This window comes from Artemia franciscana, chromosome 8, assembly GCF_032884065.1.
Source record: "Artemia franciscana chromosome 8, ASM3288406v1, whole genome shotgun sequence".
In the NCBI taxonomy this organism is placed as follows: Eukaryota; Metazoa; Arthropoda; class Branchiopoda; order Anostraca; family Artemiidae; genus Artemia; species Artemia franciscana.
This window is the reverse complement of record NC_088870.1, coordinates 9,099,251-9,124,214: the sequence shown is the minus strand read 5'-3', so window position 1 is coordinate 9,124,214 and position 24,964 is coordinate 9,099,251. Positions and strand designations below refer to the sequence as shown.

The following is a 24,964-nucleotide window of genomic DNA, read 5'->3' as shown; positions in this document are numbered from 1 at the left end:
ATTTTTTTTTATCCCAATGAACGATGTAGTTTTACAATAAAAAGTAACGTTTTCATGATACTTCAATTTCGCTAAAGTAGTAACTTATAAGTTTTTTAACATAACTTTTAATTTATATTTTCTAATAATAATTTCTAATTAGCCTAAACCTATTTTGGGTCAGAAACATCTGTATTATGAGATTGTTTACACATTTAAAACATACCATCAACAAAGGGTTCATTTTCCGATGAGCACGATTCAAGCTTAACCTGTAGGGACTGATTCTGGAAAATGTTCGTAGAACTGCCTTCATTCTTCGGCCATGATGTATTACCTGCAGTTCCTAAGAAACCGTAAACTGGGAACATATCTTCTACCTCTAAAAAACAAAAAAAAAACAAGAAATCAAACGAGAAATCTTGAAATATAATACCAAACAGATTACAGATTTTTTAGGACCAATAGGGAAAAAGAAAACCATGAAGTCATATCATAGAAATTTTTTTATAAAAATAAATATTGCGGTCAATCAAAAAATCTAGTCAATGGACTTGGACTTGGCTTTATTAAACAAGGAACGACACACATAAACCTTGCACAAAGGAGAGGGGGAGGCAACTCGTTTTGCCTCCTTTAATAATAGAGAGAGAAAAAAGAAGAAGGGATTACACCTCAATAACTCACACAGAGTACATAAAAAAGAAAGAAAGAGAGAGAGAAGAAGAAGCGGGAAAAAACACCGACTCATGTAGACACGGATGGGACTTATAAACTAAATTATAAATAAATCACTTTACATTCAATCCCCACTATTATAGGCGGAAAGAACTATCTCTTTCAATTTCTTTTTATATGTATAGAGTGATGGTGACTCACTAATTAAATCAGACAAGGGATTCGGGATCCCTTGTCTGAGAGGACGCGGGTTCGAATCCCAGTGTACCCAATTCTTCAGTTTGGGACGGGGGTGAGTGGCGTGAATCTGTAAGTTTAGCCAAAGTCGACCCAGCTCTAAATGGGTACCTGGGGAAATCTGGGGAAGGTAAACAGGAAGGGTGTGCGAAAGCACAGGATGGCTGGCCCCCAACCCCCCATTGCACTTCCTGGCTGAAGGGCCAAGAAACGGAGATCAGCACCGCCGGTACGGACTGTAAAGTCTAATGCTGTATCCTTTACCTTTTAACCTTTTTTTTTAATTAAATCAAGTGGTTTATATTTATTGGCAATCTCAGGAAGTTGATATCTTAAACTTAGTCTTGATCTCTCATTTTTAATAAAAGGAAAAAGAAACTTATTCCTTGCTCTTGATAAATGGCTATGTTTATTTTCAACTAAGAGTTTCATTTTAGAGAAAAAATTATCCCTACGTTGGATTTCTAAAAACCATATGCCTATATTAAGGTGAAAAATTTGTTGCAAATGAAGAATATAAAGAAATAAAAATTACATTTCAGTTTCAGATAATTCTTTTACCTTCCTAGGGTGCGTTAAAAAAAAGGTCCAGGATTCTTATTGCCTTGTTTTGGACAATTTGGAGTCATCGTAAATGTGAACGGAATGTCAACATCCAAACGGTCGGGCAATATTGAAAATAGCATTCCACTAATGAAAAATATAATTTTCTCATTATTTGGTAAGGAAACAGGAACTTTAGTCTATGCAAACAGCCGAGATTCCTGGACACTGTTGCCTCAAGTTTATTAATATGCGCCTTGAAAGACAGACTTGAGTCAATGTAGATACCTAAATATCTCAATTTATCCACTCTTTTTATTCATTAATCAAGAAGGTTTTCATTGAAGAGGTCTTTGACATCTCATAAGATTATTCATTCTGATGAAAGACCATATAAATATAATATATGCTACAGGAGTTTTAGTAAGATCAATATTTTAACTAGCCACTTGAAAGTTCATAGTGATGAGAAATCCTATGAATGCGGAGTATGTGGTAAAACATTTACAGGTGAGAGACCATTCAAATGTGACCTGCGAAAAGAGTTTTGTTTTGCCTTGGGTCCTAAAAATTCTCTTGAGATATAGGCAACAAGCTTATAGAACGAAAAACAGCAAGATCTTTCTGAAACGATCAGAAATTCTCCCGATTCGCGAAAAATTTTAAACCAGTAAAATGTGTGCCCATGGATATTTTCATCAAATTTCAAAGGTATAAGGGATTTAGATTCATATTATGTGTTTTCCTGATGAATCCGGTCACGATATTTTTATTTTATTTTTTATTATTACAATTTTCCATTTACTTGCTATTGGGATTCTAGCCTTTGTTGTATTCTTCATATAGGATTTTAAGTTATATTTCAAAACAACCTCAAATTCACATAAGCCATTTTAATAAGAATAATAATTTATTTATAACCCGCTAATAAACACAAAGAAAATCGGATTACAAGGAAAAAGAAAGAAAAAAACACAGAACAACATAAATACTAAAACTCTACAAATGGAAGAGCCTTAGCATGAAGAGCGAGGGGATGAGGAGGGGGCCATCCCCCTATTGTACGGAAGAATATCTGTCGTTTTAAGTTTTAATGTTGCTCCTTACTTTCAGTTAAAAACTTGTTTTTATTTAACTACAAATAGGGATGAACTACACACCTCCCAAATTTCCCTGAAGGCTAAAATATTGCTTACACATTACTTAAAACAAATGTATTTTGAACAAACATTCTTTTTTGTTACAACTCTAGTGAATTAAGAACCACTCATACTTTCAGGCGTTTTATTCCTGGTCTGACATGTGAAATTTTCTGAAATCGTCACATACTTAAGATCTTCAAATCGAGATTAACCATATTTTTTAAGCCTGTGAAATTTTTTTATTGGGATTATTGTACGTTGTGATTTTTTTTTTTATTCCAATAAACGATGTAGTTTTACAACAAAAAGTAACGTTTTCATGATACTTCAATTCCTCTAAAGTAGTAACTTAACAGTTTTTTATTATAACTTCTAATTTAGATTTTCTAATAATAATTTCTAATAAGCCTAAACCTATTTTGGGTCAGATACATCTCTATTATGATATTGTTTACACATTTAAAACATACCATCAACAAAGGGTTCATTTTCCGATGAGTCCGATTCAAGCTTAACCTGTACGGATAGATTCTGGGAAATGTTGGTAAAAATGCCTTCATTCTTTGGCCATGATGTATTGTCTGCCGTTCCTAAGAAACCATCACCTGGGAACATATCTTCTACCTCTAAAAAAAAAATAATCGAGAAATCAAATGGAAAAATCTCAAAAGATTACCAAACAGATTACGGGTTTCTGAAGATCAATAGGGAAAAACAAAACCATGAAGTCATAACACAGAAAGAAAATTATAAAAATCAGTATTAAAGTCAATCAAAAAATCTAGCAAGGATATATCCTGAGTGTGAACCTATATTTATTCTAAAAAAGTATATTTTTTGTAAAGTAATTTAAAGAAACTAGAATTAAGCCGGTTGCGTATAAAGCTTCCATCTTTATACCCTTTCAAGAAGTTCAAATTTCTTTAAGTTTTTTTCCTACGATTTCCTCTCAACCCATTTGGGGATGACCTGCTTTTCATTTTGCTTTTGATTGACGGCTGAAAAGGACAATCTTTGGCAATCTGTCATCCTTTATCCACAAAATGTGTCCTTACCATCTCAACTTTTTTCTCATTATAGCCCTAGAAAGTGGGATATAACCGCATTTTCCCACAACTTACTATATGAAATACGGTCAGTCAAAAGATATCCAAAACCATCTGTAGGTAATTCTTCTGGGACACATCTAGCAGATCCTCCTCTGCCCGCCGAAGTGCCCACTTTAAAGTCCATCAAAATGACGCAAGGCAGACACTTAAGTATCAAACCACAATGGCTAATTGTGCATCAATTACTTTGATAGTCATTGTAATACATCATAATAAAAACTTAAATGGTTCTCTATTTGCACATGGATTGTCTCTAGTCCCTCTCATGGGCACCGGTAGGGGAGTGGGGCAGAGGGTGTGACACAATCTCCCGGAGTCTGGAGGTAAGGGTTGTGATTTATGCCCCAGGGACATATAAGGTTTTTATAAAAGAGGTAGTCGTGTGAACTTTAGAAGAGGCTCATTTAATTTTAAATGTATATTTGTAGTTCACGTTTAATGGTCAAACATGACGGAGAGAAACTAGTCCCCCTCCCTGACATCCTCTTTTCCCAAAACGCATTCAATTAAAATTTTGAGATAGCCATTTTGTTACCAATAGTCCAAAAATCATGCAACAATGTCGTTATGCCTCGGGGCACATAAGGTTTTATGGAATGGGTGGTAGTTCAAGCTTTGGATCGGATGGAGGTCATTTGATTGAAAGTCCGAAGTTTTAGTGCCCTTTTTAAGGGTCAAAAATTGATGGAGGGCAATCAGCCACACCAAGCCTAACCTTCCCCAAAACCTATCTCATCAAAATTTTAATAGATCTTTTTTGTTCAGTCTTGTTGAAAAGTCCAGTAATTGTGTATTTGGGGATGTCAGCTGTTTACACACAGTACATCTTATTGAGAAATGTATGCATGTTTGAACCTTACTTTCTAAGAAGACACTCAGATGAGACTTTCAGAGAATGTTGAGGGGCTTGTTGAACTAAATCAAAACACGTTACGTGTATTTGGATTGTCAAATGGGTGTAAAACACAAATAACTGAGTATGTTAATTTGGAAATTTCAGGAAATGGTAAGGGATATGATCAAAGGGCAATATTCTCATGCTACTAATACTGCTACAACTAGCAACCACTGTCATTACCAGACTGCTCTATTTTCAGTATTGAGGGGAAAATCACACCATCAGGTTCAGCGCATCAGAAAACCCTACTATATTGTTTTCAAGCTCCTATGTGCGAAAATGTGGAATTTTGTAAATTTTTTTTTTTGCCTGAAGAAAGATCATGGATGAGTGTTTATTTGTTTGAGCTTTTCTTTTTTTTTATTCTTTTTTGTTTGCTTTTTCAGGGGTGATTGTATCGACCAAGTGGTGCTAGAATATTGTGAGAGGACTCATAAGAACGGAAAGAAAATTTTCTAGTCCCTTTTTTAAGTGAAAAAAAAGATTGAAGCCTCCTTCTTACCCCTTTTTTCCCAAATCCGTGCGATCAAAATTTTGAGATAGCCATTTTGCTCATCATAGCTGAAAGACCCAAGGCCCCACCACAGCCCCAGGGGAAAGGGCCTTAAGTAATAAAATTTACACATTTTTCACACACAGTATTTGTTATTGTGAAGTATGATACATTTTCGGGTGGAGGGGGTGAATTATTTGCTAGGGGGTTTTCAACGGAGAATTTTCTATGGCGTGGGAAGTTTCCAGGGGGTGAACTTGTCAGGGGAAATTATACACTGGGGGAAATTGCCAGAAATTCTTTTTAAATGTCTTGCTTTCTCTTTTCCGTCACAATTTTACGCGTGGATTTGTTAAGGGTAATTTTCCGAGGTAAATTTTCACCGAGATCGAATTGTCAGGAGGATACTTCCGTGGGGGGGGGGATTTTTCGGAGGAGATGGGGTCAGATTTCCTGGCATTACGCAGACACGATTAGAAATTAGCTTTTAAAGAAAAACAAGTTTTTTCAACTGAAAGGAAGAAGCAACGTTAACACTTAAAACGCACAGAAATTATTACGTGTATGAAGGGGATTGCCCTCTCCTTAAGACTTCGCTCTTTACGCCAAAGTTTGAATTTTGTCCTAATTCTTTAAGAACAACTCCTGAAACACAAGAGTTGTTTAACTAGAACAATAGGAAGCTTTTTTTAAAAGTACTAAGAAACTTTAGCGTAAAGAGCGAGGTGTTGAAGAGGGGATAATCCCCTTCACACACGTGATAATTTCTGTTCGTTTTAAGTTTTAATGCTGCTCCTTACTTTCAGTTGAAAAAACTTGTTTTTTAAATTTTATTTCTATAAGAATCCATAGTTTGGGTTGCTATTTGTATGGTGGAGAAACTTTTCGTATAATTAGTTTTTTTTTGTATAATTGAAACTCCTCCTAAACTTGTTCTAAAAATTTCACCTCAATATCCTTAGCGTCATTAGTTACAGCAACTGCAGTGGTAGTATTAAAAGTTTACACATCGTGCCTTCTGGCTACTTCAATATCCCCCACAACTTACCCTTAAGGGTCTAACTTAGCAATATGTAGCAATATGTAACATAGCTATATAGCAATATGTGAAGATAATTTTTTCTCCAAATATTGCTTTGCTTTGTCAAGTTGGAACTTTCAGAGAATGCTTAAATAGGAAGATCGTCTCACCAAAAGGTAATATGTGCACACTACTGCTAATGCTACTGTTACTGCTACATTTATTACTACTATTTCAATAGCAACTACTTTTAAGGTTAAGAGCATTGAGATGAAAATTTCAAGAAGTATATAAAGACACAGGCTATCAAAAGGACATATCGGCAATGTCATAACAATGCTAACTGTATTAAGTTGCAACTTGATGAGAGGGTTGTTCTACTTATCAAGGGTTGTTCTACTTATCTACTTATTAAGTTGCAACTTGATGAGAGGGTTGTTCTACTTATCAAAAGGTAAAATGTAAATTCTACTAATGCTGGTAGTGTAACCGCTATTCAATACTAGCAATATCAATACTATAAATGTGATTACTATTACAACTATGCCTAAGGCTATAAAGCTGAAATTTTAAAGGATTTTTTTGGGAGGAGGAGGGTGTAAACGAAAAATTGTATTGCATGCAGGTTTTTTCAAAAGGAAATACAAGCATTATCATGGGTAGCACGACTCTATAATTACTAGAAATATCTTCGAAACTTGTAAAGGTGCTATTTCGATCCAAAATTAAAAATTCTAGTTCTCTCTAAGTCAAAAGAGCTTGCAGGGCATGCAACCTTTCTCTCGAGCCCAACTCATTTTTCAAACTTTTTCCAATTTTTTTTCCAATTTCATTTTCCAATTTTAGACACATATTTTGTTCAGCATAGTAGAACGGTCCAGCAGCTATGTCAATAATTTGCACTTCAATAAAAACCAAACAAATTTCAAATATTTTCACTTTTTATACATTCATAAATAGAAAAATTATCGAAACTTTAAGGAATAAATATCAGTATATGTCAATTAAATTGACAATCCACGGTTTTTTTTAATTAAAGCTTAAATTATGTTCTGTTCTTGAGAGGGCATGAGGTTTATTAGCCCTACTCATGTTAATTTCAGCTCGTTTTGAGCTTGATTCGGCTATTAATTGTAATTTCTGTTCGTTTTGAGAGTTATTTACCTATTGATAATGGTTTTGCGGTAAGTTTAAGCTTGGAAGATCATTTGACTTTATTTCTGTTCATTTTTTGGCTAAATAGAGCTCTTTTCTTTGCTTTGAAAAATTTATCTCGTGGAAATTTTTTTTAAAATTAATTCCTGAAAGAGTCACTTCAAATAAGCCTCATTTGCCTTTCGAGTATCAAAAAGCACCAGTGAAACCTTCTGAATATTTCAGTTAAGATTCAAAAATTTCTTTTGTTAGATATCTTAAGGATAACAATTCAGTAAATTCCCCTCTTCCTCCTTTCAAATCCCCAAAAGTGTGGGTTATTTTCTAATCCACAAAAGGTAAAGCTAAGACACTAACCAATAGTTAACTTCACGGTTGGTCCAAACCTGGCCATCCTCTCTGATAGATTTCCAGACAACACTAGTACAAATATCCATTTTTTTTATAAATTTCAAAACATAAATTTTAGAAAAAAACTCTTTTGTAAGTGTATTCATGTTTTTTTGTGAACATTTAAATAGCATTAATTTTTTCTTAAATACTCCGGAACATTAATTTTTTAGTTAAGTCTTCCTTTCTAAACTAACATCATTTTTACACAATCCTAATAAAGGGTGGATTAATGCCAGAATTGCCTTTGACTCAGTTCGACTATCTGTCTTGGCTTTTTTTACAATTAGCCATGACTTGATGCCCACGATTATTCAATTTAATTGTATTTAAGGAAAATCTTGCTAAGATCCAGCTACTCTTTGAATTCTGTAAAATTGTTGCTATCAAACCCTTGCTAAAAATAGAATCAAGTTCATGTTATACTTACAATATTTTGTTGAATCAGCACTAACAAATCTTTGCTAAGAAACTACCCAAGTCTAGGGTTTACTTACACTGAGTGAGTTTCAGCAGTACAAGGAAGCGCTGAAACGCACTCAATTTCAATAGGCAGAAAAAAAAGTTTTTTTTTAATGGAAAGGAAGGAGTGACATTAAAAATTAAAACGAACAGAAATTATTTCGTGTATGAAAAGGGGCTACTGCCTCATCAACGCCCCACTGTTTACGCTAAAGTTTGACTCTCTCTTAACTCTACTTTTTAAAACAGTAAAAAACTTTAGCGCAAAGAGTGGGGCGTTGATGCGGAAGCAGCCCCTTTCATATACGAAGTAATTTCTGTTCGTTTTATGTTTTAATGTCGCTCCTTACTTTCCGTTAAAAAACCTTGTTTTCTTACTTAATTTCTGAACGTTTTTGAATCAACGCATGTTTTGCTTTTGGCTTTCCGCAAATGAATAATTAAAACAAAATTTGCATATTTTTTATTTTTTTTTGGCTAAATGGCTTTCTCATAGTTTTGATCAAATGATTTTGAGAAAAAAAAGGAGAGGGAGAGGAGGTCTAGTTGCCCTCCAATTTTTTGGTTACTTAAAAAGGCAACTAGAACTTTAAATTTTTTACGAATGTTTTTATTAGTAAAAGATATACGTAACTTACAAATTATCTTAGGTAACGAACTTCTGTATCGTCCTGTTTTTATTACGTATATAAAGGGGTTCACCCCTCGTCAGTACCTCGCTCTTTACAGTAAAACTTAAATTTTGTCCCAGTTTCTTAGGATGAACCCTGAATCACAAAAGCCGTAGAATAAATAGTTGAAATTACAAAAAATACTTTTATCGTAAAGAGCGAGGTATTAGAAGGAGTTGAGCCCATCATATGCGCAACAATTTCTGTTCGTTTTAAGTTTTAATGCTTCTCTTTACTTTCAGTTGAAAAAAATTTTTCATATTTATTTTTTCATTGTTTTTTTTTCAATAATGCTAGAAAATCTTGCGATTCCTTCATGAAAATTTTCTTCCCCCGTGACAAATTCCTCCAAGGAAAGTTCCCCCAACATATCCCCCTCTTATCAACCCCCAATAACCTAAAAATCCCCCTGAAAACGTCTGTACACTTCTAAATAACCATTACTATATGTAAGCACTGGTCAAAGTTTGTAACTTGTGGCCCCTCCCACGGGGACTGTGGGGGAGTAAGTCGTACCCAAAGACATAGTTATAAGGTTTTTTTACTACGCTGAATAAAATGGCTATCTCAGAATTTTGACTTCGGTGACATAATTAGCGTGGGAGTGGGCCTAGGTGCCCTCCAATTTTTTGGTCACTTAAAAAGAGCACAAAAACTTCGAATTTCCGTTAAAACGAGCCCTCTAGCAAGATTCTAGAACCACTGGGTCGATATGATCAAACCTGGGAAAAATAAATAAATAAACATGCATCCGTGATCTGCCTTCTGGCAAAAAATACAAAATTCCACATATTTGTAGATAGGAGCTTGAAATTTCTATTACAATGTTCTCTGATACGCTGAATCTGATGGTGTGATTTTCGTAAAGATTCTATGACTTTTAAAAGTTGTTTACCCTTATTTTCTAAAATAAGGCAAATTTTCTCAGGCTCGTACCTTTTGATGCGTAAGACTAAACTTGATCAAACTTGTATACTTAATATCAGCATGAAAATGCAATTCTTTTGATGTAGCTATTGATATCAAAATTCAATCTTTTAGAGTTTTGGTTACAACGAACCGGGTCGCTCCTTACTATAGTTCGTTACCACGAATTTTTTGATGCAAAATTTACCATGTTTTTCTTGATGGAAAAGGCCAAACTCGGATTTAGGTTGTAGAGAAGGAGATGAAAGCGTCTCCATCGGAGCATCATTTTGATTCAGTGATATGGTTGGGCCAGCTGTTTCGGGGAACTCATCTTTAATTTCTGAAAGAGAAGCAAATTTCAGTAGAATTTGATAAAATTAATTCAATAACCTTAAGAGCAAACAGGAACTAAAATTAAGGAAACTCTGTGAAAATTTAACAAAATATGAAGGTTAAATGGAGTTCATATAAACAACAAATAGAGTTCAGTTATAGGAATCAGTTTTCTCTCTTTTCAGCTATAGATTTGCCATTTTTTTTATGAAAAAAGGAAAGTAAAGCCACTTTTTTTTAAAAAAACAACAAATAGAGTTCAGTTATAGGAATCAGTTTTCTCTCTTTTCAGCTATAGATTTGCCATTTTTTTTATGAAAAAAGGAAAGTAAAGCCACTTTTTTTTAAAAAAAACACAATGTTTCTAGTAGTTTAATGAGCAGGCTACGAAAAGAGAATAGAATTAAAGGTTGTGACAAATAGAGTTCAGTTATAGAAATCAGTTTTCTCTCTTTTCAGCTATAGATTTGCCATTTTTTTTATGAAAAAAGGAAAGTAAAGCCACTTTTTCTAAAAAAAAACACAATGTTTCTAGTAGTTTAATGAGCAGGCTACGAAAAGAGAATAGAATTAAAGGTTGTGACAAATAGAGTTCAGTTATAGGAATCAGTTTTCTCTCTTTCAGCTATAGATTTGCCATTTTTTTTATGAAAAAAGGAAAGTAAAGCCACTTTTTTTTAAAAAAAACACAATGTTTCTAGTAGTTTAATGAGCAGGCTACGAAAAGAGAATAGAATTAAAGGTTGTGACAAATAGAGTTCAGTTATAGGAATCAGTTTTCTCTCTTTTCAGCTATAGATTTGCCATTTTTTTTATGAAAAAAGGAAAGTAAAGCCACTTTTTCTAAAAAAAAACACAATGTTTCTAGTAGTTTAATGAGCAGGCTACGAAAAGAGAATAGAATTAAAGGTTGTGACAAAATAGAAATTTGAAACCAGTTTGAAAAATGTCAAATGTAAATTTATTGATAGAAGGAAATTTGCAACAAAAAATTATATATATACCCACGCTTTTATCCATATAACGAGTTTGTTTCAGCAGTAAAAGGAAGCGCTGAAACGCACTCAGTGTCAAGAGTTATACAAAATTTACCAAGAGGTATACAAAATTTAGGTTGTAGAGAAGGGGATGAAAGCATCTCCATTGGAGCATCATTTTGATTCAATGACATGTTTGAGCTAGCTGTTTCGGGAAACTCATCTTTAATTTCTGAAAGAGAAGCCAATTTCATGAGAATTTGATAAAATTAGTTAAAGAACCTTTAAGAGCTAACAGGACCTAAAATTAAGGAAACTCTGTGAAAATTCAACAAAATATGAAAAGAGCACCATTTAAGACGCAAGCATACAAAGCTGGATTGTGACTGAGTTTGTTTCAGCAGTAAAAGGAAGCGCTGAAACGCACTCAGTGTCAAGAGGTATACAAAATTTACCATGTTTCTGCTGATGGAAAAGGCCAAACTCAGATTTAGGTTGAAGAGAAGGGGATGAAAGCATCTCCATTTGAGCATCGTTTTGATTCAATGACATGTTTGAGCTAGCTGTTTCGGGAAACTCATCTTTAATTTCTGAAAGAGAAGCCAATTTCATGAGAATTTGATAAAATTAGTTAAAGAACCTTTAAGAGCTAACAGGACCTAAAATTAAGGAAACTCTGTGAAAATTCAACAAAATATGAAAAGAGCACCATTTAAGACGCAAGCATACAAAGCTGGATTGTGACTGAGTTTGTTTCAGCAGTAAAAGGAAGCGCTGAAACGCACTCAGTGTCAAGAGGTATACAAAATTTACCATGTTTCTGCTGATGGAAAAGGCCAAACTCAGATTTAGGTTGAAGAGAAGGGGATGAAAGCATCTCCATTTGAGCATCGTTTTGATTCAATGACATGTTTGAGCTAGCTGTTTCGGGAAACTCATCTTTAATTTCTGAAAGAGAAGCCAATTTCATGAGAATTTGATAAAATTAATTAAAGAACCTTTAAGAGCTAACAGGACCTAAAATTAAGGAAACTCTGTGAAAATTCAACAAAATATGAAGATTAAATGGAGTTCATATAAACAACAAATGGAGTTCAGTTATAGGAATAAAGCTCTCTTACTTTGGTTTTTTCTCTCTTTTCAGCTATGGATTTGCCATTTCTTTGATAGAAAAAGGAATGTTAAACCACTTTTTCTAAAAAAAATAATGTTTCTAGTAGTTTACTGAGCAAATTTGAAACTAGTTTGAAAAATGTCAAATGAAAATTTATTGATAGTAGGAAACTTGCAACAAAAAAATATATATACCCACGCTTTCATCTATATGAAAGTGTTTCAGCATCAAAAGAGCACCATTCAAGACGCAAGCACACAAACCTGGATTGGAAGATTCTTTAAAACGAGGAATTATTGACTTTATATATTACTCATTCATATATTGCATACAAACTTGGCGAATATGTATTACTCATTCATAGAAACATAACAAAAAATCTTTAGTATTACTAGGTCACTGACATTCCGAAACTAGTATTCAAGTTAATGCTTCAATTTCAACGAAAAAACCCTCAATTTCTCAATTCATGATTAGAATGTCTCCCGAATGCCTAAGGAAAGTAAAACAGTTCAAAATAGGGATGAAACCTTTTAATTGACAGTAACTATATTGCATAAATATCATCAGCAGTAAAACTGCTGATGATGAACGCTGTATATGTGTTCGAAATATCCAGTTAAATAATTTCTATATATATTCACTGTCATTTAAAAGGTTTCATCCCTATTTTGAACTGTTTTACTTTCGTCATGGAAAAGCAGTGTGGTCTTCGAAGTTATGAATGCCTAAGGACGCTAATTTGGGACTTTCAGGACATGTTGAAAAATATCAAAAGACACTATACATCTAAGCTTTCAAAATGGTCTATCTATATATATATTGGGAAGGGCTAAGGGTATTGAGTTAAAAGTTACAGAGCACGCTGAGGTGGAGGTTGAACCAAGTAAGAAAACACTATGTGCATCGATACTGTCAAAAGGCCGTATATGCAATACTTCAGGAGAGGCAAAGGGTATTAAGTTGAGATATCAAGAGAATGCTGAGTTAAATCAACAAACACTATGTCTTTCCAGGTTGTTAAAAGGGTATATTGCAAAATTTTTAAATATCTTTAAAATTCGTCAATCAAAGCCACTGTCTACAGCCACGTTTCCAAAAATGCGTATCTGCAGTATTTCAGGAGCAACTAACTCTGGTTAATTTATCTTTATTTATTTTATATTTATAATTATTTCTTTAGCGTCCACGTTCGGTTGACATCTCTAGTCCTAGTTGGAATTTTGGGTTGGTTTGGTAATTGCGTAAAGCAATTTGCGCTGGACGGAATTTTCAGAGGTTAGTCACGGATGGTTATTTGAGTTTTAAGTTGTCTTTATTGTATTTTTTTTTCTTATGTTATTGTCTAATGTTTCGTCTCACACTTTCTACTCGCAGTTGCGGCCATAGAGCCTTGAAGAAAGTTGTTTGATGTTAAATGTTTTTGCTGATGTTATTGTGTGTATGTTTTTTCGTCTCTTTCTCCTTTTTTGTTTCCGTCTTTCCTTTCCGCCTCTTTTTCTTTTTTCGTTTCATTCCCGACCATAGAGCCTTACCAATATGTTGGTTGTTTCTCTGATTATTAGTATTGTATGTATATTTGTTTTTGTTGGAATAAATATATCTATTTAAGGGAGCCTCGACGGGATAAAAAAAATCTTGATGCATTGATTTTTTGATGCTTTTTTTTAGTTTATTTTTCAAGCTAAAAATTACGACTGTTTTTTAATGAGCTCAAAATACGTTTATTCAAAGAAACAAGCGGTGAAAACGAAATATAACACTAAAAGATTCTTCCATTTTTTTTAAGGTTTTAACATGGTAGGAGTTAGGATGGCTTCAGCCCTAAAGAACCTCAAAAATTAAGTGAATTGTCCAACATTTATTTGAATAGTATTCCCTCTGCCAATCTCTTAAAAATGTAATTGAAATTTGTTGTCAGATTTTGTCTAAAACAGATATAGGAAGACAATGTCTTAATTCTTAAAATCTAAACAGAGAAACCGAACACAATATTGTCTCCATTATTTTAATAAGCAAATCAAAAATACAGCACCAATTAAGAACGAACATATAATGACTAATTTTTTTTCAAAAATTGAATTTTCAAAGAAAAGTAAAGAGCTATATTAAACCGAATACCAACAGAAAACCTTAAAACGAACAGAAATCACTATCAGTGAATAAAATAAACCCAAAAGGAACGAACAATCAAGACAAACTTAAAAGAACGGAAATTACCACAAACAAGAGTAGCATTAACCCTCTAAGCGTTCCAAAGGTCAAAGCGTCATTTACGCTTTACTGAAAACATATCATATTTTAAATATTTTCTCTTTGTTGTAATGTTAATAAAGCCTAAAGCTAATATTTATGCCTAATTGATATTTTATGGCTTGACTACTTTGGGTACCATTTATAGAATGTAAAGGCCGGGAAGAAGGAAAACAGTCCTATCAAAATCCTCAGGGTTGAAAACCCTATGCTTGGGGTTTACAATCCCCCTCTTCTATATTCCCAATTCTGAACCCTGTAAATATTTTTCATAGATCGTCTACTGACTAACAGAACTAGTGTAGTACTGCACCATCATAGAAAGGTGTTTAAGGTTTCCTTTAAAAGCTTACATCCTGTGCTCTTTATAAATTCTCCTTGATAGCACCATCATAAAGTGATAAATAGCATCATTAGAACTCTGAAAAACTAGCGCTTTAACGAAAACTGATCGAACTTGAAGTTTTAAAAGAATCGAAACTGTGTACTAAAATTTACTAATTTCAAGGCCGGTGAAAGACTATTTAAGGCCTCAAAAATGAGTCTTTCATTTTCTGCAGGCCACATGTTTTCTACTCCTAATGACGTTTCGTTGCGTTGCTTTTGTGTTTTCGGCAAAGCGCTAGTTTTTCAGAATTCCACAAATTTTGACAAATGTGAAGCCTCAGTTTATTTATATCCATAATGCAATGTTGCATAAACTGCGAAGCAACAATTTTTGTTTGTTTTGAATTTCACCTTCCCTTTTTACTCCCATAGAAAAATTATTTTTACGAGTAGCCTGGTATCACTTGGTAGCAAATTACTTAGTAATATGGTACTTTTTAGACTGAGAAATACCGTAGACTACATAAGAGCAGAACGGTGCGCCTTCAAATAGGGTAGAAGATGCGTCGACCAAGTTTTCATTCTTAGGTTAATTTAGAATTGCCAGAGTTATCAAACACCTTGGGTCCTCGGTTTTATAGGTTATGAGCAAGCGTTCGATTCTGCTGATAGAAGAGCTTTAGCAAAGGTCTCATTCTTGTATGGTATACCAGACAAATACATTGAAGTAATTGATCCTATACACGAGAATAACAATGCCGCGGTTAAGGTAGGAAATTAGGTTAGTTGATGGTTTTGTATTAAATCAGGAGTTCAGCAGGGTTGTGTTCTATCCCCCTTTTTATGGATTATTTTGACGGACTTTGTCTTACGGAGCACAGGAAAGACAATGGGAGAAGACGGAGTTAAATGGGGAGGAAAAACTCTTTTGGACTAAGATTATACTGATGATTTAAGCATCCTAGATGAAAGTATGAGCAAAATGAATGAATTTTTAAAGGTTTTGTAAGTTGAGGGTGCTAGAACAGGTTTGAAAGTTTATGTTAAGAAGACTAAGTCGCTTATGCTAGGAATAAGTGAAGAAGAAAATGTGACGTTGGGTTACGAAAAGATTCATCAAGTGGACAGCTTCATTTACCTTGGTATTATTATTAGTAAAGACGGTGGGAGCAGTGAAGATGTTAAAAGTAGAATAGCCAGGACTTAGGGTGTTTTTCTCACAGTTAAAAAACAAATTGAAGAATAAGATAATAAGTTTGCAAACCAAGATTAGAATATTGGAAGCTACAGTGATGACAGTGGTCAAACATGGTTCTGAAGCATAGGCACTCCGAAAAGCGGATGAAGATTTGCTAGATGTTTTCGAGAGAAATTGCCCACAGATTGTTCTGGGTACCCAGCTGACTAACCGTATTTTAAACAGTGGGCTGTGCGAAAAGCATGGTTAAATATTACTTCCTAGGGCGATAATGAGAGAAAGGTTGAGATGGCTAGGGCACGTTCTGTGGAGGAAGGATGACAGACTGCCGAAAATTATCCTTTTTAACCAACCGTTTAGGGTTAAACGGAAAGCAGGTCTTCTACAGCTGAGGTGGGAGGATGTCATAAAGAAAGATTTAAGGGAAAGGAAACTTCCTGGGAGGGCGTAAAGAGGGAGTCTTTGAATAGATTGGGAAGGAGGAGAAGCGTACATAGTGGTTTCGGCCTGAAGCGACTTAGTGCTGCGGTGAGTTGTGAGCAGTAGTATTAGTACTAACAGTAGTAACATTCACCCGGGGTGCTCTAAAGTAAACGATAGGGCGAAACCTTTGAAAACCAAAAATAAAGATTCGTCAGTTACCTCCACTTTCCTAGCTTTGTATATAATTAATAAGGTATAATTAATGGGGTATAATTTATATAATTATAAATATAATTAATTTAAAATACTTAAAAATGTCGGACTAATTTCTGTTCATTAATCGGACCAATTTCTGGGCAACTGAAATTGTTTCTTAAGGATTTTGACACCCTTATAGGACCTGAAATGAGAGGGATGAATAATCTTATTTAATGAGAACGTCGAACAAAAGACCACTGTAAAATACACCCATCATAGGACTTAGTTTTATTTTGTAGCACAAATTACAATACGCTAGCCAAAGAGCACGGAAATGTAGGAATGAATAAAATTATATAGAATTCACCATTTTTTGCGCGACTTTTTGCTACTGCATACTCCAATCGAAGATTGTTAGGCTCAAGGCTAAGTTGATTAAATAAAAAAAAAATTAATTTTTTTAGCTGAAAGTAAGGAGCGACATTAAAACTTAAAACGAACAGAAATTACTCCGTATATGAAATGGGTTTTCCCTCCGCAATCCCTCGCTCTTTGCGCTAAAGTTTTTAATTGTTTTAGAAAGTAGAATTGTGGCAAAGAGTCAAACTTTAGCGTAAAGAGCGAGGGATTGCGGAGGGGACAACCCATTTCATATACGGAGTAATTTCTGTTCGTTTTAAGTTTTAATGTCGCTCCTTACTTTCAGCTAAAAAAATTAGTTTTTTTATTTAATTTCTGAAAGTTTTTGAATTAATGCATGTTTGGTTTTGCCTCTCAGCACATAAATTATTAAAATGAAATTTGTATATTAATTCTTTTTTTGGCTAAATGGCTTTCTCTTAGTTTTGATCAGACGATTTTGAGAAATAAGGGGTGGAGAAGGGGGTCTAGTTGCCCTCCAATTTTTCGGTTACTTAAAAAGGCAACTAGAACTTTTAATTTTTAACGAACGTTTTTATTAGTAAAAAATATACGTAACTTAAGAATTAACTTACGTAACAAACTTTCATAATCTTATATTTTTATTGTGTATACGAAGGGGTTTGTACCATCGTTAATATCTCGCTCTTTACACTAAATTGTAAGTTTTGTCCCAATTCTTTAAGAATGACCCCTGAATCAGAAAGGCCGTAGAATAAATAGTTGAAAATACTAAAAATACTTTAGCATAAAGAGCGAGGTATTTATCTCCTCCTAAATACCTCGCTCTTTATGCTAAAGTATTTTTAGAACCCCTCATATGCGTAATAATCTCTGTTCGTTTTAAGTTTCAATGCTACTCCTTCCTTTCATTTGAAAAAACATTTTCATGTTTATTTTTCATTGTTTTCTTATAGTAATGCTAGAAAATCCTGCGCCCTTTTCATTGAATTTTTCTTCCCCCATGACAGATTCCTCCAAGGAAAGATCCTCCATCATAGCCCCCTCTCCCCAGCCCCACCCCCAAACAAAATAAAATCCCCCTGAAAACGTCTGTACACTTCCCAATAACCATTACTATATGTAAACACTGGTCAAAGTTTGTAACTTGCAGCCCCTCCCCCAGGGATTGTGGGGGAGTAAGTCATCCCCAAAGACATAGTTATTATGGTTTTCGACTATGCTGAACAAAATGGCTATCTCAAAATTTTTATCCGTTGACTTTGGGAAAAAATGAGCGTGGGAGGGGGCCTAGATACCCTCCAATTTTTTTGGTCACTTAAAAAGGGCACTAGAACTTTTCATTTCCGTTAGAATGAGCCCCTTTGCGACATTCTAGGACCACTTGGTCGATACGATGACCCCTGGAAAAAAAAACAAATAAACACGCACCCGTGATTTGTCTTCTGGCAAAAAATACAAAATTCCACATATTTGTAGATAGGAGCTTGAAACTTTTACAGTAGGGTTCTCTGATGCGCTGAATCTGATGGTGTCATTTTCGTTAAGATTCTACGACTTTTAGGGGGTGTTTCCCCCTATTTTCTTAAATAATGCAAATTTTCTCAGGCTCGTCACTTTTGATGGGTAAGACTAAACTTGATGAAACTTATATATTTAAAATCAGCATTAAAATGCGATTCTTTTGATGTAGCTATTGATATCAAAATTCCATTTTTAGAGTTTTGGTTACTATTGAGCCAGGTCGCTCCTTACTACAGTTCGTTACCACGAGCTGTTTGACAATCCAAATGCGCTGAACACACTCAATATGACCTTTAATTTTGAAAAATTTACCATGCTTCTATACCTACCAGTTTTACCACCAGCAGTGGACTCCAGATCGAGAAAGCCGAACTCGAGTTAAATGAAACGCTGAGAAATGTGTTAAACAAAATCAAAAGGCTCTATGCATATCTATGTTTGTGATGCAAGATTTACCATGTTTCTACACCTACCTCTGTTAACACCAACAGTGGACTCCAGATGGAGAAAGCCAAACTCAAATTTAGGCTGTATAGACATGGATAAAACAGTGTCCGTTGGAACATCATTTCGATCAAATAATACATTTGAGCTAGCAACTTCGGGAAGATCATCCTCAACTTCTGAAAGAAAGCTAATTTTAGTTGAATTTTGACTAAGTTAGTTCAAAAACCACAGAGCAAACGGGTTCTGTGCAAAAAAAGGCAATATAAACAACAGATGAAGCAAATCAAATTTGAAGTTCTCACCAGAATTAAAATCCAAAAAAAGATTCCATTAAGCCAAATTTATATTGATGATTAAACATTTAAACGGCTGCATAATGGAGTAAAACAGGTCACTTACTTTTTTAATTTTTCTCTCTTTCAAGTTAGAGACTCTCTTTTTTATTGAAAACAGTAAATTTGAAACGCCTTTTCTAAAAAAAAACTTATTTCTGGCAGTCTACTGAGCAGGCAATAGAAAGAGCGTTAAAGATTATGTTAAAACACTAGGTTAAAACTTGGTTGAGGTATTTTAAAAGTGAATTTCTTGAATTTTTGCGGGAAACTCACAATAACAGTAAAGATTTTGTATACCATGTTCTCATCTACTGAAAACATGCAACTGAGCCCTTGTGCATCTGACCCCAGGTGAAAATTATTTAACTCAATCCCCGTGTAATTCGACCTCCGTGCAATTCAGCCCTCGCGGAACTGAGCATTCATGAAACTGAACCCTAATTAACTGAATCCTCGTACAATTCGACACCAGTTAACTGAATCTTCTTGCAGCTCAACTACCGTGTAACTGGAAGTCTTACAACGCAATACCATTTAGATGAGCACCCATTCAACTTAACCCCCGTTTAATTCAACCCTGTTTGATTCAACTCTCATGTTACTTAACCCAATTTAAATCAAGTCCTGTTTGACTCAACTCAGCTTAAGGTTCCGCTTTATCTAATAGGATTATTTAATAAGGCGTCGTCTCTAGACTAGGAATTAAATAAAAAAAAAACGAGTTTTTTTCAACTGAAAGTAAGCAGCGACATTAGACGAACAAAAATTATTCCGTATATGAAAGGGGCTGTCCCCTCCTTAACGTCCCACTCTTTACGCTAAAGGTTGACTCTTTGTCATAGTTCTACTTTTTAAGACAATAAAAAACTTTAGCGTAAAAAGCGAGGAGGAGACAGTCCCTTTCATATACGGAATAATTTCTGTTCGTTTTAAATTATAATGTCACTCCTTACTTTCAGTTGCAAAAACTTACTTTTTTATTTAATTTCTGAACGTTTGTTTTCTGAATTGATGTATGTTTTGATTTTGGTTCACCGCACATGAATAATCAAAATGAAATTTGTGTGTGTGTGTTTTTTTTTTTTTGGCTAAATAACTTTCTCATAGTTATGATCAGACGATTTTGATAAGAAAAGAGGTGGGGGGGAGGCCTAGTTGCCCTCCAATCTTTGGTTACTTAAAACTGCAACTAGAACTTTTTATTTTTTCACGAACGTCTTTATTAGTAATAAATATACGTAACTTATGAATTAACTAACACAACGAACTTCAATATTTACGTGTTTTTATTATGTATATGAGGGGGTTCGCCCCCCCCCCACCAGTACCAAGCTCTTTACACTAAAGCATGAATTTTGTCCCAATTCTTTAAGAATGACCCCTGAATCACAAAGGCCGTAGAGTAAATAGTTGAAATTACTAAGAATACTTTAGTATAAAGAGCGAGGTATTGAGGAGAGGAACGCCTTTATATATGTAATAATTTCTGTTCGTTCTGAGTTTTAATACTGCTCCTTACTTCCAGTTGAAAAAAAAAAATTATGTATTTTCCCATTGTTTTTTAAACAATGCTAGAAAATCCTGTGCCCCTTCATGGAGGTTCTCTTCTATCATGATGAATTCCTCCATGAAAAGATCCTCTGTAGTAACCCCCTTCCCCTGACCCGTTCCCCCACCCCCAACGCGAAAAAGTCCCCTTGTGAACGTCTGTACACTTCCCAATAACCATTCCTATATGTAAACAATGGTCAAAGTTTGTAACTTGCAGCCCCTACCCGGGAGACTGTGGGGGTTTGAGTCGTCCCCAAAGACATTTATTAGGTTTTTTGACTATGCTGAGCAAAATGGCTATGTCAAAATTTTGATTCGGTTACATTGGGAAAAAATGAGCGTGGGAGGGGGCGTAGGTACCCTCCAATTTTTTTGTCACTTAAAAAGAGCACTATAACTTTCATTTCTGTTAAAATGAGCCCTATCGCGACATTCTAGGACCACTGGGTCGATAAGATCATCCCTGAAAAAAAAAAAAAACACACATCCGTGATCTGGCTTCTGGCAAAAAAACAAAATTCCACATTTTTGTAGATAGGAGCTTGAAACTTTTACATTAGGTTTCTCTGATACGCTGAATCTGATGTTGTGATTTTCGTTAAGATTCTATGACTTTTAGGGGATGTTTCCTCTTTTTTTCTAAAATAAGGCAAATTTTCTCAGGCTCGTAACTTTTGATGGGTACGACTAAACTTGTTGCAACTTATACATTTGAAATCAACATTAAAATGATGACTTACTACAGGGGGTGCAGTATTTTCTAGCATTATTGAAAAAAACAATGAGAAAATAAATGTAAAAAAATTTTTCACCTGGAAGTAATGAGTAGCATTAAAACTTAAAACGAACATAAAATATTACGTATATAAGGGGTTTTGTCTGCTCCATAATACCTTGCCCTTTACGCCAAAGTTTTTTTTAGTAATTTTAACTTTTTATTCTATGTACTTTGCGATTCAGGGTCATTCTTAAAAATTTGGGATAAAATTCCATCTTTAGTGTTAAGTGCGAGGTATTGACGAGGGGGAAAACCCCCCTCATATACATAATAAAATTACACAAATATAGAAGTTCGTTACGTAAGTTAATTCGTAAGGTAGATATGTTTGTTACTAACAAAAACGTTCGTACAAAAAAATAAAAAAATCTAGTTGCATTTTTAAGTAACAAAAAATTGGAGGGCAATTATGCCTCCTCCCTCTTTTTTTATAAAAATCGTCCGATCAAAACTATGAGAAAGCCATTTAGCAAAAATATGATATGCAAATTTCGTTTTAATTATTCATGTGCGGTGAGCCAAAATATAAACATGCATTAATTCAAAAACGTTCAGAAATTAAATTAAAAAAAAAACTTTTTGAACTGCAAGTAAAGAGCAGCATTAAAACTTAAAACGAATAGAAATTATTCCGTATATGAAAGGGGTTGTCCCCTGCGCAACGCCTCGCTCTTTACGTTACAGTTTTTTATTGTTTTAAAAAGTAGAGATGTGACAGAGTCAAACTTTAGCGTAAAGAGCAGGGCGTTGCAGAGGGGATAACCCCTTTCATTTACGAAATAATTTCTGTTCATTTTAAGTTTTAATGTCGCTCCTTACTTGTAGTAAAATGTTTTTTTTTTTATTTAATTATACTTAGAAGCAGATTTGAATATTGCATCCATCGTCTTTTTTTAGTCCGAACCTTTGGGTGAGGTATACCATGTAACAAAGTGACTAGTGAATGTACGACTTTTCTGGGTAGGGGAAATAAAAACTAATTCCGAGAACCTCAGATGGTTAAGCTTTTCAGCTCCCCTAAAATGTTCAAGGGACCCACTAAGGCTGGAGAAAAAAAAAATTAAGAAAAAGAAGACACGCCCGGGTATCAAGAACTTTTTTTGTAATTCCCAAGAATTTGTTTCGTAATTAATTTTAGTGATAATATTGAACACAAACAACATCCATCATTAGCGAATCAGTTTTGTATTTGACTTAATTTTTTTTCACTTAGTAATTTTTCAAAAGTTTTTTTTCAATTTTTTCCTTGGAAAGATAATAGGATAGAATGGAATAGAATTTAAAGGCTAAAATAGCAAAAAAGGCTAGCATAAGCTAGAATGGACCTTTTATGGGGAGGAGAGTATTCAAGAGGGGGATTTTAAACATCAGTTCAATGTTTTCCGATCATGAAGATTTTAGTGGCAGGCCTTTTATGATTTTTAGACTTTACACTCTAGAAAAGAATCTAAGATCGCATTTTAGTGCCTTGAGGCGTTTTAAGATACTGTTGGGGGTTGAGTTGAACAAGGGTTGAACTGAATGGAGTTGAATTACACGGATATTGATTTGAATGAGAGTTGAGTTGCATGGAGGTTCAGTTGAATGAAATTAAGTTGCAACGAGGTTCAGTTGCATGATAATTCAGTCAAACGGGGGTTGAGTTGCATAAGGGTTAAGTCAAACGGGGTTGAGCTACACAAGGGCTCAACTGCAAGGGTTTTAGTCACACGGTGGTTGAGTTCTATGATGGTTCATTTGAATGGAATTGAGCTGCACGGAGGTTCATTTGCAGGAGGGTTCTTTCACAAGAGGGTTGGGATGCATGGGGGTTGTATTACACGGGGGTTCAGTTAAACAGATGTTCAGTTGCACCTGGGATCAGATGCACGAGGTTTCACTTGCTCGGGGTTCAGTTGCTCGGGATGTAGTTAGAAGATGATTCAGTTGGAATGTAACCTTTTAAGACGTGGCTGCAAACCTGATTATGCAAATTTTAAAAGAAGACACATTTACTGTTCCAAAGAAGGATGTTAATTATTGATTAAAAAAAACACAATGACAAATCTTAATAGTTGCCTGCTCCCTTAGTTTTCAAAATAATAATTCTAAGGAGAAAAAACAAGAATGAAAAAATTTGGAAACAAAATCTTGCAGAAAAAACAAAGAAACTTAACTTCGTTTTGGCAAAGCTAAATATGGATCACGATAGGGTTGACTTAGTAAAAGGCGGGTGTTATTTTTAAACTACACTGCATCCAAGATGTGATTGTGGGATACTGGAAGGGTTTAATTAGATCGTAAACGTACATTTTAGCAGTGGGTGCCCTTTGGATTTTAAGGTGCTCATTGAGGGAATACTATTGGAGTTGCTGATCGCTTAAGACATTGTTATAGATTATGTACAACTGTTTATTACATAATACTATAGGAAGTTGCTGGTCACGAAACTGTCTACCTATCCAAATGTTTTCTTCAAGACATTGGTATTGATTATGTACACATATTTGTTACGTAATACTGTAGGGGGTTGGGGTTGTTTGTGACGTAATGCTAGTCCACCGGGGAACATGTCATTCCTAATATTACATTTTTGGAAATAGATCCTATGTGATAGGTTCTTTCCCGCTCAGAGAATTCCGTACGTAGCTTCTAGATCGATAGCCTGCTTATTGCTTTCTATTTAGCGCATGAATCGCGTGCCTCTTATCTCCAGAAATATTTCCCATGGAAGTGAGAAATCAATCACAGGAAATAGGTTTAGGGGATATTATTGTTATACATATGACAAAAAGAGCTAAGAGCTCATATGGCAATTGTGACGAGGCCGGAAGAGCCAAGAGCTCATATGGTATGAGCTCTAGCGAAATTCTAAGAATCAATAGATTGATTTAAAAGGAAAATCAGAGGCTTAATGCCAGTCGGGATTTAAAATAAGAACTCTGAGTCACAAGGTCCTTCTAAATATCAAAATTCATTAAGATCTGATCCCCCACTCGTAACTTGTAAATACCTCATTTTTCTAATTTTTCCGCTCCCTTCAGCCTCCCAGATGGTCGAATCGGGGAAAACGGCTTTATCAAGTCAATTTGTGCAGCTCAAAGACACGCCTACCAATTTTCATCGTCTTAGCACGTCCAGAAGCACCAAAGTCGCCAAAGCACTGAGCCCCACCCCTTAACTCCTTCAAAGAGAGCAAATCCAGTATGGTTGCGCCAATCACATATCTACGACATTTGCTTATTCTGCCCACCAAGTTTCATCCCGATTTCTCCACTCTAAGGGTTTTCCAAGATCTCCGATTCCCCCTCCAATTTTCCCCAATGTCAACAGATCTGGTCGGGATTTGACATAAGAGCTGTGAGACATGAGTTCCTTCTAAATATCAAATTTCATTAAGATCCAGTGACCCGTCCTGAGGTTGAAAATACCTCAATATTTCTAATTTTTCCAAATTAA

The 24,964-nt window shown here is 34.7% G+C and overlaps 1 protein-coding gene across 6 annotated transcripts in view; it reads right to left on the bottom strand.

The window, feature by feature from the left end:
* The window catches only part of LOC136029950 (zinc finger protein 271-like), an 80,312-nt gene that overhangs the window by 5,465 nt on the left and 49,883 nt on the right, over positions 1 to 24,964 (bottom strand). For 4 of the 6 annotated variants that reach the window (XM_065708494.1, XM_065708497.1, XM_065708493.1 and 1 more), the window contains 7 exons: positions 18,889 to 19,038; positions 11,811 to 11,945; positions 11,453 to 11,587; positions 11,113 to 11,229; positions 9,893 to 10,027; positions 3,050 to 3,205; positions 206 to 361 (listed from right to left, as the gene is read on the bottom strand). In XM_065708494.1, coding sequence (XP_065564566.1) covers positions 206 to 361; positions 3,050 to 3,205; positions 9,893 to 10,027; positions 11,113 to 11,229; positions 11,453 to 11,587; positions 11,811 to 11,945; positions 18,889 to 19,038 — 984 coding nt within the window. The remainder of the gene's footprint in view (positions 1 to 205; positions 362 to 3,049; positions 3,206 to 9,892; positions 10,028 to 11,112; positions 11,230 to 11,452; positions 11,588 to 11,810; positions 11,946 to 18,888; positions 19,039 to 24,964) is intronic. The other 2 variants (XM_065708496.1, XM_065708499.1) reach the window with 2 other exon arrangements.